The following is a 21,364-nucleotide window of genomic DNA, read 5'->3' as shown; positions in this document are numbered from 1 at the left end:
CAAGCCTCCCACTCTGGGTGGAACGCATACGCTCATCCTCACCATATTTATTCCTGGTTTCCTGCACTAGAAAGAGGCCCCTACAAAGCATGGAGGATCTGGCTGTCAGTGATGCGTCTCTTCCCAGTGCCTGACATTTCCTAACTGCTCATAAATGATGGCTGGCAGGATGAGTACAAAGATGTCTGAATAAACAATCAACAAACTATTGGAGCCACTTTGGGGGTGTGTTCTGGGGTCCACTTGTAGCTTGGGAAGACAGAAGCCCCTGCCTGATGCAAATTTGGCCAAAGAAAATAGTCTGATTGCTCAGGGTCTGAGAATTATTAACAAGATGTTTGGTCCTTAGGATGATGGAAGAATGGCTTTTTTAAAAAAGGGGGTTAGAGTGGAATGGGTTAAAGGACCAAAGAGTGAGGCTGGTAGAAGGAGTTTGAAAGGATCCATTTCATCCTGTGGGGATGAACTTTTTCCTTATCATGCAGACATTAGACAATTCTTTTCATGTTAAATAAAAAATACTTAATCTTAACTGGCTCTGAAAGGGTACGACTGGAAATACGGACACTGGATTAGAGACACAAAAGGAAGAACTTCCCACCCTGCCCCCCATCCTGTCCCAGGTCCACCCTGTTTGTTCTGGGTGAGCTTCTCTGATTTCTAGAACAGTCCTCAAATTGAGGTCCAACAACAACATCCTTTCAGGGAGTCCTCACGGTCAAAATGATTTTTATAATAATATTAAAATATAAAATATTTGCCCTTTTTTTTCTTTTTTTTTTTACTGTGTTGATATTTGCACGGATGATGCAAAATCAAAGAATGGTAAACGCTGGAGCTTTAGCACTAAACTGTACTGGCAATTGCTGCATTTTCAACAGGTCCTTGCAGGGAAAAAAAAAATACCAGTTTCCTTAAAAAATGTCCTTGATGAAGCAGTGAAAATCAATTTTATTAGTAAGTGAATACACATCTTTTTAGTTTCTGGGTAATAAAATGGAAAGTACACAGAAGTTCTGGTGCTACCAAGGTAGATCGGTTGTCCAGGGAAATGCAGTTGCACGTTTGAGTTGCAAGCTAAACTAACCACTTCATTCATGAGCACCATTTTTACTTGAAAGAGCAACTGATGAATTACATTCATGCAGACTTGTGGATGACAGGTGTTCCCTCAAAAGTAAAGTAAATGAAATGTTTTCAAAAAAAAAACTCAGTGTATTTATTTGCTGCTAATCATAAAAATTAAGCTTTCAAATGAAAATTTGAATTTTTGACAATTTATATCTACCACTGTGAACTTGAGAGCTTGCCAGTAATTTTCTGGTGAGATTGGTGGTGATAGTAACTCCTGTGATAGTTTAATATTGTGTGTTGAAATGTGTCAACATTTTGAAGCAATATTTTCCGATGACTAATGCATATTACGAAATCACACATGGGTAACAGGCCCAGTCAGAGTGCAAGACCAGTGGAATTTATCAGCAAGTTTATTGATATGATTTCATATGTAACTCCAACTGCAATTACCCTTTAAGAAGCTACCATTTGTTAGTTTGGGTGTAGTATAAAACGATTTCCAGTTACCTGAAACAGCTATTCAATACACCACCCTCTTCCAATTACATATCTGTGTGAGTCCTGATTTCCTCCAAAAATATATCACAAGGGACTGAATGCAGAGGCCATTGTAAGAATCCAGCTCTCTTCTATTAAACTAGGCATCAAAGAGGTTTGAAAACATGTAAAACAATGCCATTCTCACATTTTGGGGAAAAAGCTACTTTTCACAAAGATCTTTCTATAGATATGTTATTTCAAAAGTGAATTCATTATTTTAAAATTTGTTTTAATTTCCAATATGGTAAATAAACACTGACCACCAGTGCTGTGCTAGTAAATGTTTAACAACCAGCTCCCCGAGAAGGTACGGTGGGGGAGCCCTGATGTGTAGTGTTTGCTGATCTCAGTGGCATAAATACTCTCATCCCGACCAAGTTCAAGCTACCAATACGTCACTGATGCAAAGCTGGGAAGACACCTGCACCATCAGCTCCCACCAGCCCACAGGGAGCTGGCCCCAGCTCACCACTGACATGAACCACCGAAGGTCTTGGAATCCTTGCTAATTTTGGAGAGTGGAAAGAAGCCCAGGAATGGGTTTGAGCACAAGTGTCCGAGGACCATCACCCCACCTCTGTTTAGTCGTCTCGGCAATGGCGGAGCTCCACGAGAGCCGTGACCCCAGTTACAAAAGTCCTTGAGCCTTAAATCCTAATGCTCTCCATAGAAACACCCTCAGATCTCTTCTGTTATCTCCGCCAAACCCTTGGCAAAGACAAGACACCTGAATCTTTCTATTCTAATCCCTTCCTGAAAGAATTTTTCACTTTAAGGAACACTGTTTGGGAACTCCTTCAGTAAGGGCTCACAGGTGGTTCCAGCTTGGTCCCGAGTTACGAGGCAATGAGTGTGTGAAGTTAGTGACGAGGAGATGTGACTCTGAATGACCGAGTGCCACTGAGTGGCGGGCAGTTCTGAGCCCAGCATCCCCACTCCACCGAAGAATGAAGACCCTGACAAGGAGGAGTTTATATAAACAAAATACTTTATTATTTGAGAAAGAAGCCAAATTACAAAATTTTTATACTTAAGGTCTGTTCATTACCATGCCAAAAGGTTTATCATGGACTGCATTTCCAGAACTCTTGGTTTGAGCCACGTGAAACTGCCAACTCTGTCGATTAAAAAAAGACCAACATAGGCAATTTTCATGTGGTTCAACCTCCTGTTAAAAATCTTAAAAATAAGATTTTTTTCAGCAGCAAGATGTTCCCAGGCCCAAGTCTGTTGATGTTACAAGCAGATGTCGGAGATATAAACAGGTCTTGCTTGAGAAAAACATCCTGTGCTTAAAGATGCTGGAAACGGTCTTGTGTGGGCACCAAGACCAAGTGGTTCCTATAGCGGCTCTGCTGGTCCTACCACCCAAACCCCTGGTCTTACTGCACAAACAAGTCTTCTTTAGAGATGTCACTGCTGGCCCGTGTCCCCTCACGCTGCTCCTGAAGGCTGTGAACTTGACTCGATCATTTACAAAGGTCAGGAGCACACGCTGACCCAGGGATTCCTTTGAAACAATGACAAAAGTCTCCACCATGATTAAGACGTTTTCACCTGAAGGACCCCAGTGCCTTCTGGTTCCCTTCTGGTCTGCCCTCTCTTCGCCTCTGGCCATTTTGCATTAGAAAGAAATAAGGGGAAAAAATTTCTCTGCCTGTGGATGCTGAACAGAAAAGAGCAGCTAGGTATCTGGAGAGTCCAAGACTCGGCAGGTGAACAGGGTGAGGCAAATCATGCTTCACTCACGTCCCAGAATGCCCTCCCCCTGAACCTTCAGCTCTGTACAATACGTTAACTTTACAGGGAGATAAAAATAAATCTTTCTTACAAATTAATTTTTTTTCCAGTGAATTGCTTTTGCAGTAAAAATAGCTGCTACACAAATCCCTCCTGATCTCTGAAAAGGAGTCGCTTATTTCCAAAAATAGGATTCTTATTTTAATCATACAGAATAACTCGGGGCTTGGGGGTGGGGCACGGGAAGGAAATGGCTGGCCGGGGAGGTTAGCGGTTGGGGAAATACAGTTACACTGAAAAATAAAATAAGTTTCGTGTATAAACTGATTTAAAGGCATGCATAGAATGGAAAACATATGCCATTTGTCAAGAAAAATACTGCTTTATAGCTTTTACATTACAATTAAAGGAGAAGCAAAGGGGCCGGATGAGACCGCAGATAATAACATTAAGTTTCTTATAAAAATTCCCAAATGTACAAAGTCCTTGCCATAGAGAATAACCCAGGCAAAACAAAAGATGAAAAACGGGAATCAACCCTTAGACCTTATTCCTGTAGGCCTGTTACATGTAAATAGTACACACTTTACAGCCTCCCCTGGTCTGCCCTTGGCAGAATCAATGTTTGCAAAACGCCACATGTGCTCTTAAAAAAATGGAATACACACTGGATGTCTGCATTCTTCTTTCACATACAATTAGATAATTATTTTAAATTACAATATACAATTTCTGTTAAATAGGACTGTTAGAGGATTTTGACAGCAATTATAAGATTACAGTCATATATACAAACTAACTTCTGAAATGGCATGATTGTTTCCTTCCCCTCCTCCCCTCTGAACCAGAGACCTCTTTTGCATTTGCGATTCCTGGTTGCCAGAGGCAAAAGAAAGTCCCAAACCGTGTGTCCACGACACGCTCGCTCTGTGGAGAATTCCCCACCGGCCAAGCGACCCTGTCACAACACAGCCCGCCCGGGGCCAGGCCGGCTGCCCAGCGTGTCTCTCCCGGCCGTTCTCATGTAACAGCATCCTAAGAGCGTGTTCCTGTCAGCAGCTTGAGAAGCGAGAAACCCTGCTGCTTGCAGCGAAGAACCGCGGTTTTGGAGGAAATAAGGCCACTGCTTCCCGGAGACGTTCCTGGACGCGTCAATCCCAGCTTTCAGGGTCCCCAGAGCAGCGGGTCAGGATGGCCCCACGCACGGCCCCGGGCGGCCTCAGTCCTCCGTGTCCGGCTGGACGCCCAGGAGGGCGTGCAGCTCCTCGGGCGTGAAGCCCAGCAAGTTCTGCAGGTCGCACACGAAGCGGTACACGTAGCGCTTCCCCGACGTCTTGTGGATGATGTTCTTGTCGTAGTAATAGCGCAAACCCCGGCTCAGCTTCTCGTAGTTCATCTTGGGCTTGTTTTTCCTCTTTCCCCACCGGCGGGCCACCTGGGGGATGGATGGAAAGGAGTTCAATTGTGTGACGATTAAGAAACAGTGAATGACGTTCGCCCCCGACTAGGGTTCTGACGCGTGCTCGCCTGCCAGGACCCAACCATACAAGGACAGCAGAGCTGCAGTCGCTTTCAAGCACGTTCCCTGGGCACTGCATCCCCCGGCTGCTTGTCTGAGGATGGAGGTGAGGCCTCTCACTCAGAAAAACCTCTGGGAGTCAAGGGTTAGGAATCAGGGGGGTCCCCCCACCTCCAGGGTTCGCACGTAACCGCCACGTCCACTGGGATTGGAGCCACGTGACGCTGCGCAGCCCTCGATGCTTCTGCCCCCAGGAATCGGGGAGGCGACAGACCGCACTCTACCTGTGCCAGAGACCAAGGTCCTGGAGGGGCTGGTGTCAGACCTGCCCGCTGATTTCGCTGGTACAGCTCTGCCAAGCTCAGCTGAGGGGCACGGACGCCCAGCCAGAGGGCTGGCATGGAGCAACTAGCGGCTGAGTCCCCCCGGGGTTAACAGGCAAATTTCCTAAGACACTTCCAGGTGGTCGGGCGAGGGCCTCGGTTTACAGCTTGCGCCTCTGGATCAGACAACAGAGCACGCTGATGAACGAACCCCGCCCGCTGCCCTGTGCACTACCAGGGGACACTAGACACTGTTTATCAGCAAAACAAGACTCCACGTTTCCCCGACAGTCAGAAATGCCTTGTGTAGAAGTGTTCTCATCTGTGCCCTGGTGAACCCTTTCTTGTGCCCAGAGAACTGACTCTGGGAACCCCAAGTGACGAAATCGGGTTTTAGAGCTGGGAGACGGATTTCCTAGGTGCTGGACCTACCTCGTCGGGGTCGGCCAGCTTAAACTCCCACCCGTCCCCGGTCCAGCTGATGAAGGACTGGCAGGATTTGTCGGAGAGCAATTCCAGGAGAAACTGCCACAACTGGATAGGTCCGCTTCCTGGGGGGACAGGGGCAGGTTATTTGTTTCTGTAGATTCAAAACATAGCAAGGCTTCCGTCATCCTGCTGAAACAAAGAATGTGAGACCCAGCTCTGGACTGGGTGCCAAAGTAAGAAGGTGTGACTCTGGGTGCTGGTGACAGCCCTGGATGCTTTAATGGGAGGAGGCCAGACACCCAGGCCAGGGCTTCCTCCACGCCTCCTACTCCTGGAAAAGAGGTCACGAGGCCCTGGATGGCTGGGTTTGGTCTTTCTGGAGAAAAAAATTCTGGGCCACCAACTCTTGGCATCAAAATTCCTCATCCTGTTTAATTGTTCCTTATGTAATAACTTTCAAGGTTTATTTCTAGAAACACCCCGTGGGACAGCAGTGGGGGCAGCTGAAGGGGCGTTTCAACACAGAGTGAGGCATGTCATTCCTGGAATCCCATGATGAGTCTTTCTGCCCGATGATGGTGGGTAAATTACATAATCCAGGACTCGGTTTACTCCACAGGCATCTGGGCATCTGGAGCTATGTCCACGGTCTCCCCACCTCTGTCTGGTGACGTACATGCTTTCCAAAGGACTTTTCATAAACATTTTTTTGATAATACTTAGAACCTCTGCCACTGTGAAGCTGAGTATCACTGTATCAATCTTTTAAAGACGAAGAATCCTGTGTCTCAGCAGCCAGGCGCTCTGCCCTGGGTCACGTGTCCATCCAAGAGCTGTTCCCCAAGGCTCAAAGGCTGTTTGTCTGAGCTGTATGACCAGACAGCTGTCTTCCCCTGAGCCCATTTCCCCATCTGTAAAATGGGTTAATACCACCAGTGCTGGGCCACCCTCGGGTTTACCCATCACGCCCAGTTAACCACACAGAGCTGTCAGGCAACAAACGGTAACAGATATTAAGATGAAAAACACCAGCACCACCGCTGTTTACTTTCTTATCAGGCCCTGACTCCCACGTACAAAAATTAACAGCCGTTTTCACAACCTAAGTATTTTAATGCATTTTCACGGCTGTTTGTTTCACACAGCAGAAAAAACGGATGCCTACGTATTCTCATTGTAACCTATTGGATTTTTTTAAAGTAGGCATTTTTTGAAATCCCCAGTAGCTCCATATGGCCCAAATATGGAAGGAAAAAAAAGGCACATTTAAGGACACATGAAGCCATGAAAAAAAATTTCTGCTATTTTTCGCTAAAGCACTGGAACTATCCGCTTCTAAAAACAGCTTTAAATATTTGTCCCTGGCCTAGAATAGCTCTTACCCAAACCTTAAAACTGAGATGGAGTTTTAGAAGCAAGACAAGGTACACAGTCCCTGTGTTGTTTGAGGCTGGCTCCGCTGCCCCTCCCGGGGCCAGTTTACATTCTCTGACATTCCTGGCAGGGGTGAGTCATAGCTGAACCTCCAGAGGCCCGTGTCCCCTGCTGCTCCTCCTCTTGGGAACGGCCAGGCACATCCCAGGTGAGGAGGCGGCCTGTGGGCTCGTCCCCACGCCGAGGAGCTCACATCAAAAACCCCTACAAGGTCGGCCTTTTTAGAATCTAGGGACACGGACTGCTTGGAGGCAGGATTGCGTCCCACTCACGGGACGCGGGGTGTCCACGCGCCGGGCACCCGCAAGACACGCCCTTGAAAAACACGTGGGCGCGGGGCTGGGCGGGCGCCGGGGAGGGGCGGGGACCCGGCGCAGCCCGCTCACCTGTGAAGCCGGCCAGCACAGCCGCCGGTATGACTGGCTTGCCTTGCGCGGCCGGGTCGCTCCTCTCCTGGATGTAGTCCCTGAAGGACACGGTCGGCTTGCTGAGGCACAGGGACTGGCTGCAGTCGTCCTCGAGGCCCTCAAAGGAGGGCACCCGCTGCACGTCCAGCAGGGACGACTGGCTGTTCCAGGACCGCGGCAGCGACTCCGAGCTCTCGAAGCTGTCGGCGCCGGCTCCGTTCTCAGGGGCCTCGCGGTCCCCAGGCTTGCCTGGCAGAGACAAGCACCGAGTCTGACTCCTCCAGGGCAGCGAGGTGTCCTGCGCCCCTGCCGACCACGGATGGCGGCAGTGCCGTCCCCGCCACCCCGCTTCGGGCACTCGCTGGGCTGGCGCAGAGTCACCCAGGCTGTTCGTGATGCCCTGAAACTGAGCCGCCTGTTCTTGATGGCAAACGCACCACATGAGGGCGCCTTCCATCCACGGTGGGACGGGTGCGTCCAGTCTAGCTCAAGTTGGGTGCTACACAAGACAGCGGGCAGCTGGCCGCCGCCTCCAGCAGCGTGCAGGGGTCTCAGACACATGGGGAGCAGAAAACAAGCACAGAAGGGAACCCAGGGTGCGATTCCACTCCTATCAAGTTCAAGAACAGGAAAAACTCTGATGGTGAAAGTCGGTGTTATCCCCCTGGGGTGGGGATGCTACCGACCGAGAAGGGGTATGAGGGAGCCCTGTGAGGTGCTGGCAACCTCTCCGTCTCAGTCTGGGTGGCTGTTAGACAGGCACGCATACGGGAAAATTCGACCTGAGCTTTGTGCACGGTATACATGTAACTTTACAAAAAGAGATCTATTTGTTCCCATGCTGTCTCCCCCGTATCACCGTGGGTGGAGGAATCTGGCTGCAAGAGCAGGGGCTGCGTCGTGTACCCGACACCCCAGTACCCAGACCTGAGCCTGAGGCACATCAGGAATCTGCCCGCTGAGCACCAACTGCCTGTGACGGTGACCCAGCGAACGAGCCCTTGACCTCGTCCAATGGCTGAACACGGGACGGCCGATTAAGAAGCTTGTGTCACAGTCTGACTGTGGCTCCGGGAATCAGACCAACAGCCCGGATGAGAGGAGCGCTTAGAAGCCTGGATCTTACCAGAACTGCTGGAGAGCAGATTCAAGTTGCCGCCCGGGAAGTCCTGGCTGACGGAGCAGTAGTTGACGCTGACGGTGTTGAGACGAGCCTTGGGGAACATCTGAAAGTCCTGCTCAGGACCGAGCGTGCTGGGCGCGGAGGCTGCCGGACACAGGCCGTCCAGGAGGCTGCCTTTGGGGTAGTTCTGTGTCTGCATTCCATAGGGAGCCTGCTCCACGCCGAAACCTGGAAATGAACCACAGACGGCAGAGCTGTCAGGTGACCTGAACGGGACAACCTCAGGCCCCGCACACCTCAAACCGGACAGAACTCGAGCAGCTCTGTGCACACCAGTCCCCCGCAAGCCCTTGGTGGAAACGTGAAGGTTTTTCACGGAGTCCTCCTCTTCTCGAACAATTTATCTTCTTAGTCAACGGGCCCCTTTCCAAAATGCCTGCAGCCTCTGGACCCCGGGTGCAATGTTGCATTGTGAATATTTCTACATCTCTCGTTTACTGACTGTGTCCACGTGAGCCTCACGCTGACAGGGTCACTGGCTCTTTCGGCTCCCGAGGAAACTAAGGCTCAGGCAGACTAAGTGGTCTGCCGTCTAGTATGTGACTCGTAAGGGAACATCTCCAGTGACCCTACCCACGCCGGCCGGGGACCACCGTAATCCACACGCACTGGTGTCAACCACCAGAAGGAAGGACCTGAATTGCCTGACACCTCTCTGAATTCCACAATTCAAAACAAACTTTAGTATTGCTGTCCACACACTTCCTGTGCCCGCCACCTCTGTTTGTCACACTGATCTGCCCCCAGCAGTCGGCTCACTCTGCCTCTTGCTCTATAAATTACCTAGACCACATGAGGCAAAGATAATACAAGCCACTGATGCCATGTTAAATTTTCTCGTAGCCATGTTAAAAAACTAAAAGGAAAACAGGTGAAATTAATTTTAACACTTTACTTGAGCTAATAGATTATCCTTTTGATATGTAATCAAAATTTTAAAAATTATTAAGGAGATATTTACACTCCCTGTTCCCTACGAAGACTTTCGGATCCGACGGGAGTGTATTATATTCTCATCGCACATGTCACTGTGGACCAGCCACCCTTCAAATGCTCAGTGGTCTGGATTGGGGGGTGGGGAGTGGCCACCATATGGGATGTAGCACAGGTCTAAACTTTGCCTGTGGACTTTCCATAAGTCAAACAGGAAGACTTAAAACCAAGCTCTTAAGGGCAGAATTAATTGCACTGACCTAACGAATTGCTATTAATCCAATGAGGAACTGAGTTGAGGTGTGAATTTTCTTCATACTGATCTTCTGTCTTTTCCTGGTTTTCTGAAAAAGAGACACAGGACACATAAGATTGCAAATCGGGGTTAAAACTAAACAAGAAAAAAGACGTTCCTTTCTGAATCACTGTTCTATGGTTATTTCAGCAAAATGAAATGCATTTAATGCTTTACATTTAATCCAACGGTGTTCCATGTAATCATGTTGTTTAAATGCACCAGAGACAGCGACACATTTTTCTAATAACTAGAAAAAGTCTTCCAAAATTAATGCTGTCCCTGGCAGAGTGAAATATTCTACATAATTTGAGAGACCTAGATGGTGTATTGAATTTATCCACGTGGTCAACAGTTAGATGCTTATCAAGTACCCCCTGCCCCAGGGGCTGGAATCCCATAGATTAGTAACACGGACACAGTTCCTGCCCTGGTGAGGTTTATGCTCCTCAGTGTGTCCGGGGCGGAGGGGGAGCTACAGAAAGAGGCCCACAGCGTCTGAACAGGGACACACGTGCCCGGGAACTTTGAAGGGAAACCAGGTTGCGTTCCCTGCATGCGTTTACCTCCTACAAACACCCTGAACCCCACGCCCCTCCCCCAACAAAGCCAGACCCACACAGACTCACACGCCGACAAATGGCAAAACAGGACCAACTGCCAACAAACAGATTCCCCAGGAACTTGTCAGATCAGACTTGTCCAAACTCAGGGAAAGTTTGAGGGCTTTAAAAGTAAGTTTCCCTGGCCCTCAGAAGCCGTAACTAAAGGGGGCTGGCAGACACCCCCCAGATCTTTTTACGATTCTGAGTCTGTAACAGATGGCGAAACTCAGAGTTTAAAATCAATTAAATGAGGACCTATTTCCCTGAACTCCACTAACAGGCTTATTTTCTTGTATTTTTAACTTGAATGATCCCTCATGATAATGCTTTTCCTGTTTAACTCAATGACTTTTTAACATTGTTCTCAACACTCTTCTAAGGTCAAAATCAAGACTTTCTGTAAGAGGAAAGTTTTTTTTTTTTTTTGCTCAAAGGCTAGTTTCTGTATGTCAGTGAGTGAATATAGATCAATTACTTCCATGTTTGTTTAAAAACAAAACCTAAAGAGAAAACAGGAAGAGAAAAAAGAAATCTTTTTGTTGGATTCCATCTGGTCTTAGGAAAATTTACTATAAAATTCACAGCTTATCTGAATAAAGGCTCCCTTTCACAGAGGCTGCCTGATTGCTACAGGCTCTGTCAGGTGGGCCCCAAAGCCTGGGCAACCTTGCTGCCTCACCTCCCCATCTGAGCCACCATGTTCGCCTCCGACACATGATGTCTGGTGACAGCGAACAAGTTGGTGACTAAGGCCGCTGCCTTGTGGCTCACACTCCCCCACCCCCAACACGCACTCAAGTGGAATCAAAATCCATCCCCTCTGCCAGGTCGTTGACTCATTCCAATGGTGTTTTCAGACGATCTGCCCTCCATCACTTGAAACGCTGACCCTACGGCTATAGAGCACGGCCCCCCGCCATCACTGGTCCCCGCCATGTGCACCCCTCCCGGGAGAGGCCAGTTGCTCAGTGGGTACCTTTGATCATCTGCTCCAGGTGTTCCCAGAGGATGTCGCCCACAAAGTCGGGTGCCAGCTCCAGAAAGCGCTCCTTGCCAAGGTTACACAACACCTGGCCGGTCATGCCGAACCCCTGCAGGTTGACGTTCACCAGACTGAATTCGTTGGTGGCCCAGAGAAGCCACTGGCACACCTGCTGCTCAGTCCACAGCCAGGGATCTACCAGGGAGGGAAGAAAAGACAGAAGACGTGAGGGGAAGGGGGCAGTGAGAGCAAAGAGGCTCCTGATTTACCCGCTGAGCCCAGAAGGGCACCAAAGTCCAGGAAAATGCGTGAGAGACCCTGGAAGGTTCTGAGACACTAACAGCAGTGTTTGGCTGGCTGCGTTTGGAAATAAAAACTGGCCCAGCTAAATGACACCTCTGCCACCCTTTGCAAGATGCTCTGAACAAGCCATCCCAGCCACGGCAGCACAGTGCGTCCGTCCAGGACGACGCAGGCGCAGAAAGCGGCCCCGGGGAGCAGCACCTACTCTTTGGGATGCCGAGGCGGCGCTGCTCCTTTTTGAAGCCACTGAAGGTAGCTTTTAAGGCTTGACTCATGACAGCCTTGCTGCACGGGGTCAACAGAGGCAACTCACAGTTGGTCGAGTCTGGAAAAGAAAACCCCAGGACGTTAGGAGTTCAAGCCGGCGACAACACAGGCAGGACCGAGCAGGGGGACATCCTGGTCTTTAGGGAAGAACAATTCTGATCTCAAACCTTCAGCATCATTCCTCAGAAGAGTATAAATATTAACAAAAAATGTTTTTGACTGAAACCGAGAAAACATTACACATCTCAGAACTACACTTACAAAAAATCTCAACTAAAACTCAAGTTTTATTTTGCAAAACTTCATAAAGGGGTGATGCCCAGGTAATATTTCTATTTAAGGCTTTACTTCAATGTTAGACAACGAAAGAAACACCATGGCTTAAGGGGCTGTCAATGCCTAACCTGGAAGCGACTTCCACTAAACAAAGCAGCAGGCAAAGGGACGTCAGGCATAAAGGGAACACACCGTGCTTGGCACCTGTGACGTCCGCACATCTTCCATTTTTATTGAAAAACCACCTTCTCTGGATTCCCTCAGCAATTTCAAGTGTGATAAATGACCGTCACACGGCAGCACGCTTATGCAAGCATACGTGTTTTCATTAACTTTCTGCGCTGTATTCTCTAGCACCTACTTCATATGACAAAGTAGCCTCTGGAATGTTTCCAACCAGTAACTGTATCATAGTAATGGCAGAGGCACCGTCCAACGTGCTATTCTTTTAAAAAGAATAAACAGCTCCGGAAGCAAACACAGATGGGTAACGATAGGCAAGAGTAATTTTTTGCCCCAAAACTCGGAGTTGGGGGCGGAGGGATGATCTATGTAATGATGCAAACACAGGGTGAAAAGCTGGGATGCATTTTAACGTCCACTGGCCTGCTTCACACAGCAGACTGGCAGGTGAGGCTGGGCTGGCTGCAGCTGGAAGCAGCCCAAGGGAAAGCTCAGGGCCCCGCTGTGGTCTGCTCCCAGCAGGGCACTCGCTCTCCCTGGGGTGTGTCTGGCAGGTGAGGACACCAGCCACCACATGTGTAAAAAAGGAAACCTGTCTTCTCCGGTGCGGGGCCTCTACCTGACTCTTCACACTCAAGATTCAAGACACCGACGTTCGTCGCTTAGGAATTGCCATCTCTCTATTAACTGGACAACTTACGGACATCATGCTCAATTTGTCAAGTCTGAGTAACAAATTACCATGAGAAATTGAATCCAAGCCTGTTGGCACTTCTTGGAGTGTTTGCTCCTCATTTAACGAGGGGAAAACGGCAAGCAGGGACCCGTCGAAGGTGTCAAAGGCGGGCTGGCGCTGCAGAAGCAGATGGAAAGAAAACCAAAACGTGATTTCTGACTTACTTAATGATCTACTTTAAAAGTGGTTCATGGGCAGTCTCACTGAGGCACCCCAATTAAACTACCAGTTATACAGTGGCGCATGGACTAGGACAGCCTGAGTAGACTTCGGAGAGGGTCAAGGTGATTATACTTCACTCTGGATTTACAGGCACACCTTGGAGACACACTCCAGACCACTGCGATAAAGCAAGTATCGCAGTAAAGCAAGTCACACAAATTTTGTAGTTTCCAGGTGCGTAGAAAAGTGACACGCGTTTATGGCCAATTAAGTGTGCAAGAGTATCATGTCTAAAAAAAATAACAATGCTTAATTAAAAAATACTTTATTGCTAAAAAATGGTAACCATCATCTGAACCTTCATCTATTTTGCGGCGGAGGGTTTGAAATATCGCGGGAATTACCAAACGTGACCTAGAGACACGAGGTGAGCAAATGCTGTTGGGAAAACGGTGCCGATCAACTTGCTGGATGCGGGGTGGCCGCAAACCTTCAATGTGTAAAACATGCAGCATAGCGAACTACCATCTGTACCACCTGACAGGGTGTGCCTGTAATCAGCCTCAGGGCCACAGGTATGCCGGGGCATTTATTTTTAATGGCCTAACCAATTTAAATGAATACATTAAGTAAACTAACTTAAAACAAGAGGATCTTAGAGCAGTGCTGGGAGGGAGGGATCTCAAAGACCACCTGGTCCAAACACCTGGCCCTTGTAAGCTACACGGGAGAGAAACTTGAGTATAGAAGAAAAATGACCCTTGGCTGGACAGTTTCAGCTCACCGCAGTTAAAACAAAAGGCAAGCGACTGGAAACCAAAAATCAAATGAGGAACTATATTACTTTATCTGTGGAAGCATTTATTCTGAAATGTTTACCATGAAACACTTTAACTGAAACCAGAAGTTTTCCCTCCGCTATTCCATATGAGAACATTCCTTAAGGCTTAATTCTGTACAAGGAAAGTATATTCAAAATGACCCCCCCATCATACATTAAAGGGAAAGATTTCCAAAGGAAATAGGTTTAAAGATAAACTACCTATAATTTAGGAGAAAGAGGAGGAGAGTTACACAGAGAAAGATAAACGTCACATTGTGAAGATTTCTAATAATCTCATCTAATATTTATAAATTAAATAGCCTTTAATGCAAGGCTCACTTATAAGTAACAGATAAAGGCTTGATTCATCATTGCCTCACTTGTTGAGGAAAAACGTGAAGAAAGGTTATTTTTTTTCCAACGTTAAGCTGGAAATCCCATGTTATGTGTAACGCAATGACCCATCTGCTGAGTCATCAATTAAAAAAATGTGTAACACATTTACAACTAAAACGGTCTGTATGCTTTCTTTTTAGAAGTGCGGAACAATGAATGACGCATTACATAAGAGGACAGGCAGAAGCTGGAGCTCAGCCCAAAACACTCGAGTCAGTGATGTCCCAATGGTGTTGGAAACCAGCCCCCAAAAACCCAAGGCAAGGATGTCCAAAGACCCACAGTGGGGAGAACCAACCAAGCAAGTGCAAAATACTTACCTAGATCTACAAAGTACCCTATAGCAGCCCTAATTTTGGTGAAAGAGCCAACGGATTTTTTAAAATTCCCACTAGCACTGCCCAGGTGACTAAGAAATGCCTTTCCTTTCCAGACCGTCCTCTTGACTGTTCTTTTTTTTAAAACCGGAAGCCAAAGACAAGACAAATTCCTGCTGCGTATTTCAACACATCAATTTCAGCAATGAGTTTCTTCTCCAAACCCAGAAATCACATGGGCATCGTCAAACTCCCTTAAGTTATAGCAGAATTTTTCTCTCTAGAGGTGTCGTTTCAAACTTAGTATCATAATTTCTTGTCTGGTTTCCGCTACGCTGGAAACGTCTGTACAAATTGAACCAAAAAACTCACTAGCCTGAAGTTTGATAAACTTCATGGATACTCTAGAGGCCCGTGCCAGATTTTGCCTCTTTGGGCTCTATCAGACAAATAATCTCATGATGATACACAGAGAAAAACATAACATGCCAGAGACATATCATTGTACAAAAACATTCAGCTCAGAGGAGGCCAATCTAAAAATCACTGCTTCTGAGACATGTTTATTATACAACACTGAAAAAAAAAAATCAAATCTCACAGTCACATTTGGAGAAGGCAAATGGGAAATTATCCGTTTCTGCTGCTAAAGAATGTTCCCAAAGGGATTGAGACAGAAGCGACATGAAATCTGTTTATTATGCAGTGGAGACGGCTCTTTCATCTTTAATCTGTTTTTCAGTTTGCATCAGCTTGCACGGTCCTGCCAGGAAGGACAGGCTGCCTACATCCCAGCGGGCATTGCCGCTTCTGACGGGAGAAGCAGCTCTTTAACGTCAGTTCTTAAACAGCCTTTCCGTCACCCAAGGAAACTCCCGGAATGGACAGAACAGATAGTCTCTACAGCTCTGTTCTCTTGAGAATTCATAGGAATTTTCACCTGGTAGGAGCCTCAGCAGTAAACTACAAAGGCCTCACCATCTACGAATTAAATGGTTGCATATCTTGGAGGGCCAGTCAAACAAGCACCAGGACACCCATTTTACAGACTAGAAAACTGAGACCCAGAGAGATTAAGCAAACAGTCCAGAGTCACACAGCCTGTAAATTAAAAAGCTAAGGCTAGAACCAGCCTTCTGGGATCCAGCCCATTGTTTTTTACTCCTAGAGATTGTATTTTCTAATTTTTTTAAATTTAATTAAGACTTATTTACTCACCTTGAGTGTCCCTCTGTAGCTGTTGGACACAGGGGCCACCTGGTCCATGTTTTTGATTCCAAAATCATTCATCTTAAAACAAGAAAAGAAAAAAGAAAAGAAATGAAAGAGTCAAAGAGGGACAAACCAAGTCCATTTTTTAAGAAGTCTGCACTGGCCACATTCACACTTAATTTGGGCTGAGTCTGTCAAGTTCCGCAGCCCTAACAGGTCAGTCAAAACTGAATGCCAGGAATTCTTTTCACAAAGGGGATGCTATTTAAGTAATTAAATAATAATGCCGATTTGCCACTGAATTCCACTTAGATTTGAGGCGCACAGATAAAGTTGCCTTCGCTCAGAACCTCCTGGGGAGCCTGGCTGGGTGACCTGAGCAGGGAGCTTGTGTTCTAGCAGAGGAGTGGGAGATCTGCTTTCTACCGCCAATTCCAAGGTCAACTCCAAGGGGTGAGGGCCTGGGGGGCTCTGTTGTGTGGGCCGTGGGCCACCTCCTGTCTGCCCCGGGGCAGTCAGCTTAACCTGCGGGCGTGCCCGCCAGCCGCAGGGATGCCCTGCCCCTGGAAGCTCACAGGAAGATCCGGACCCAGGAAATTCTGCTGAAAAGCTGCATTGGAGGCCCCCTCCCCACTGCAATCTGTGAGGAAGCACAGGCGCAGGAGGCTGATAAAAGGGAGACCAACCCTCCTGCAGCGGCCCAGGGCACCCAAGCGCAAAATGCGTCTGCGCTGTGTGTGGCTCAGCCTGCATTTCTTCAAGAGGAAGCAGTTCTAATCATGGATCGGCCTCGCTTGCTTTGAAGGCCTGGGCTTATCTGAGACCTGCAGAGACCAATGTGTAGCCACCAGCCTCATGTGGCTAACTGAGCGCCTGGCCCAGGGCAAGGGCGAACTCAGATGTGCTCTGCGTGTAAAATGTACCCCAATGTCAAAGATTTCACAGGAAAAAAGTAAACTATCTCAGTACTAACTTTATGTTGACTGTGTGTTTATGTAATTTAAATGTGCTAGGTTAATTGAAATATACTGAAATTCATTTCCCCTATTTCACTCTATTTAACGTAGCTACTAGAAAACTTTGAGTTACAGGTGTGACTTACAGTTGGACAGTTCTGCATGTGACTTGTGATTGCTGTAATAATCTGAAAATGTTTTGGGGGCCCTAAAATGTAATTGTTTGGTCGGTTAAGTTAAATATTAATAAGTGAGAAATGTACCTTGATAATCCTGCCAGGGTGTTAGAGAAAAAAACAGAGCAACGAAAGCTGATTTTCAGATAACCTAGGCGAGCATCAGTGACAGGAACCCCCCCCCCCCCGGCTCCTTGACCATGAACTGCAGGTCTAGAAGGAAGCTTTACGGGGTACCTCTAACGGCCCACCCTGCGGTCGCCACTGGGTGCTCCTACCTGTTACAACCACGAACTTTGAGTAATTAAAATATTGTGCAATAGACAGGACTGACTGGCGGAGGCCAACAGCCTGTTTTCCCGTAACTACTTAATTCGAGTTTGTACTTTCTTGTTTTTTCTTTATGGTCAACCTTGCGGCTAAACCAGACCTCCCAGCAGCTCAATACACAGGCACACGTACACACACGCACACACACACCCCTTGGCTGGAAAGGCAGCGTGGGAGGACAGTCACTGCCACAGGGGAGGCGAGAGGCACTGGAGACGGCTGTTAATACCTTAAGTGCGGGTAATTATCATGGTGGCCAGTGCAGGCTCAAAAGCTTTGACAAAAAACAATATTCCTGGGGCAGGGGCGTCCAGAGGGTACAAAAGTGGCCACATTTGCCCAGAATCTCCACTTGGTGGACAATGTCATCCACATGCACTCAAGAATCAATATTCACTACTGATGGTCACCGCCCTGGAAGACTCCCACTTGGTAAAGGCTAAGCCTGAGCTGGGGGACCACACCTTCCCCCGCTCACTGAATCGTCTGACATCCCTGAGTGGTAGATGTTATACCATCATACAGTGAGGCAACAGAGGCCCAGAGACCTCGGGTACCTGGCCCAGGATCACACAGCAACCGCGGGCCATCTAAGAGGCATAGTGCAGACCAAACCCCAGTGGAGTATGGCCCTACCTCCTGAGCTCCTCCATGTGCCAGGATGACCTGAATGATGAGGCCTGGGCCCTCCTGCCCCTCCCAGCACATCAGAAAAAGCAGAGACGTCACACGTATACTATCAGACTAGGCCCCTGCTCTCTACTCCTTATAATGTGAAATGCCCCTTAATGTGGAGCTAATGTCATTGATCTGGATGAACCAAGTCCTGTCACCTGTTGATTACCTTAACAAGCCTCAAAAAGGAGACCAAAATGCAAGGACATCTTGGGTGCTGCCAGTGATCCGTCTTCTTCCCAGGTTTTACAGATTTTATGCTACATTTTTCAGCCTCACAGAGAGAGGAGGATGGATGCGGAAGGTAATGAAAAGCCTCGCCTGGTTTTTGTGTACAAATACCAGAAGGAAAGGCAGTCTACCACTCCCACATAAAGAGCTGTAATTACTAGCTACAGAATAGAATTCTTTTGTTGTCCAGCTTTTAATTTGTTTTGTGAAAACCATGTAGAATCAAAGTGCTCTACCAATGGTTTGTGGCAAACACATAACTAATCAAATTTAAGTTCACTTATTTTATTCAACACAGCTTGTGAAGGCGGCAGGCGGGCCAAGTTTCTCCACAGAAGTCAATTTCACACTAAGGTCCTCTTAGTGTTGCCCTATCGACTGCTGATTTTGAGGAAAAAAAAGAGAGAGAAAGGGGGAAATGGTAGAAATGGAAGGGCTGAGAGTGGTTAAATTTTAAAACAAGAAGAACTTGCCGGACAACAGTATCCTTATGGGAATAAGTGATTACTTACGTGAGATCAGAGCCCAGATTTGTATTTAGGTAAATGTGGAATGGGGAGGAGTGGGAGAAATAAAAACGAACCCAAAACGCACTTCTTATGATTGGTTTGCTTCTCTCTTTGAAAGTTATCAATTTAGAGGGAGGAATGACTAATCCCAAAAATGAGTGCCTACCTCCCTGCAGGACGCGGGGCGCTGGCAGTTACTGTACTGTGATATTATTCAGAATTTTAATAGACCTTAACTTAGAGATTTATCTTTCTGATTGGTGGTGTGGGCAGGCAGACAGCGAAAAGGCGCTTCCACCGTAGGGAACAAACATAATCTCTTAGTGGTAAATTAAAATAAATTACCCCTATCTCCAAGGGGACTGCTCACTTCTTTACTTTCTAAATAAGTAGCATGTCAACTACTATTTTAGGATACCCTAAAATTGAATACAGGCCAATATTAAAAAAAAAATCTCCTGTGCTTAAAAAAAAAATCATACACGCAGAAACGCTATTACCCTATCATCCAAAATGCTGTAAAAATGGGAATTTAAATAAAGGCAGCCTTGCGCACCCAGATCCCCATTTCCGACAGACTCCCACTGTTTGTCTCGCAGGACCTAGGGGCCCCGATCGGAGGTCCTGGGGCACCTGAGGGGTCTCGCTCGAACGGAAGGATCCTGAACGTGGCCGAGCAGGTGCCTGGAGGGTTGGGATCGGCGTGTTTTCGGGGAAACGCAGCCTCCCAGGTGTTCCAGGTGCCCCAGATCTTCCCGGGCCCGGCGCCCTCCCGTAAACCACCCGTAAGCCTGGGCTCTCCGGGGCCCCTCGGACACCCTCTCCGGCGTCCCCCTTCGCGAAATCAGGTCCGCCGGGCGCCCAGTGGCAAGAGCCCCCCCACCACGCCCGCGTTTCCTTTTAAAACAAAAGCTAGTGAAACGAGCCGGCGCGCCCCGCCCGCCCCAGCCGGCTCCGCGAGCCGGGGCCCGCGGCCCAAGTTCGCAGCCGGCTCCGCGCGTCACCGCCCGGCCCACCCCGCGCCCTGCCCGCCGCCCCCAAAGCCACCCGGCCACCCGGAACATGAGCCCCGAGCGGATCGGATCCGGACTCGCGAACCCCGACTCCAGGGAGCAGCCGCCACCCTGCCTGGACAACGGCTGCGCCCCGGGATCCGGACCTCGGCGCTGCCCACGGCCTCTGCCCGGTTTGCGGGTCCCCCGGGAGAGGAGCCGGCGCCGCAGGGCGCTCCCCGCCGACCCCCGCCCGCCGGACCCCTGCCGCCCAGACCCCGCTCTTACCGCGCCGCTCCGGGCAGGGCCGCCGGCGGCTCGGGGCCCGGGCTTCTCGGTGCGCGCCGCGGAGGGCGCGGGCGCGGACGCGGACGCGCGAGGGAGGCGCTCTGGGAGGTCGGCACCGGCCGCGGGCGGCGGGCGGGCTCGGGGCGCTCGGGGCTGGGGCGACACCGCGCTCCGCGCCGCCGCTGGAGGAAGTAACCGGCCGGTCCCCGTCGCCGCGCGCTCTTCAGGAGCAGGGGGTGGGAGGGAGGAGGCAGGAGGGAGGGGAGACGACAGGGAGGAGGGAGGAGGGGCTGAGGGGGAGGGGAGAGGACCGGAGGGGCGGAGGGGAGGGGAGGGGAGGGGGTGGGAAGCAGAGGGGAGGAGAGCCGAGGAGAGGAGGGGGGAGGAGAAGAGCAGGGGGCGGAGCCGCTCCTTGCAGGCCCGACCTCGCTGGACGCCGGCTGTCACTCTTCTCTGTCCCTGGACTGCGGTTCCAGGGCCGCGTTGGGCCCGGAACTCAGAAGCCTGGCGCCCCGTGCCCTTGTGTGACCCAGGGGTTCGGGAAGAGTGTCTTTCCTTGGTTTCTTCCCCTGGTCCGGAGGCTTTAACACCAGACGTGCCCTGATAAGACTGGAGTCGTGGTGCTGGTGCCACCGAGTGGCCGCCGGGCTTGGGTAGTAAGGGACTCGTTCTTGGCCCTCCTTGTGGACTTGGAATTTCTGATTATGCTTATGCTTTACGACCATTCTGCCATGAAAAGACGCTAAATGAGATGACAGATGTACAAACCGAGCCTTTCTGTAGGTCACGGAGTCCCCGGCCCTCTCCCGGGAGCCCCATTCCTACAGCCTCCTTGTGAGTGGCTCCCCCTAGAGTTGAGCGGTGCCTTAGCCATACCAGCCTTGACTGAGCATCCCTGGGCTCATGCTCGTGATAATTCTCCCAGGCCTTATTGCCTCCTCCTTAAATATGAGGGAATCGGCCCTTAGGGTAATGGGAAATTCAGGGTTGAAACTCGAGTTTATCTGACTCCCAGCTACGGTCAAAACCGTCACCCATACTGCTGGTTTCCATTTTTAGCAGGAA

General features: G+C 49.0%; 1 protein-coding gene across 1 annotated transcript; it reads right to left on the bottom strand.

Annotated features, from left to right (window-relative positions):
• Positions 1-2,587: 2,587 nt before the first annotated feature.
• ETS2 (ETS proto-oncogene 2, transcription factor) lies at positions 2,588-20,536 on the bottom strand. Its single transcript, XM_072969195.1, has 10 exons — positions 20,300-20,536; positions 16,149-16,220; positions 13,238-13,349; positions 11,976-12,095; positions 11,462-11,662; positions 9,846-9,929; positions 8,596-8,820; positions 7,449-7,718; positions 5,632-5,750; positions 2,588-4,792 (listed from the first exon to the last, which is right to left on the bottom strand). Exons 2-10 carry the CDS (start codon positions 16,218-16,220, stop codon positions 4,577-4,579), a joined length of 1,419 nt encoding a protein of 472 aa, XP_072825296.1. The 5' UTR covers positions 20,300-20,536; the 3' UTR covers positions 2,588-4,576.
• Between the last annotated feature and the right edge of the window lie 828 nt (positions 20,537-21,364).

Source organism: Vicugna pacos, chromosome 1 (assembly GCF_048564905.1).
Source record: "Vicugna pacos chromosome 1, VicPac4, whole genome shotgun sequence".
In the NCBI taxonomy this organism is placed as follows: Eukaryota; Metazoa; Chordata; class Mammalia; order Artiodactyla; family Camelidae; genus Vicugna; species Vicugna pacos.
Note: the sequence above shows the minus strand (reverse complement) of the source record. Positions and strands in the feature narration are given on the sequence as shown.

What these genes read in the sequence shown, in the direction of transcription:
- ETS2 (XM_072969195.1), bottom strand. Translation starts at nt 16,220, where the DNA reads ATGAATGATTTTGGAATCAAAAACATGGACCAGGTGGCCCCTGTGTCC. An exon ending in GATTAATAGCAATTCGTTAG is followed by an intron (nt 8,821 to 9,845) that starts GTCAGTGCAATT and finishes GTTCATTTCCAG; the next exon opens with GTTTCGGCGTGGAGCAGGCT. An exon ending in TGTGCTGGCCGGCTTCACAG is followed by an intron (nt 5,751 to 7,448) that starts GTGAGCGGGCTG and finishes CTGTCCCCCCAG; the next exon opens with GAAGCGGACCTATCCAGTTG.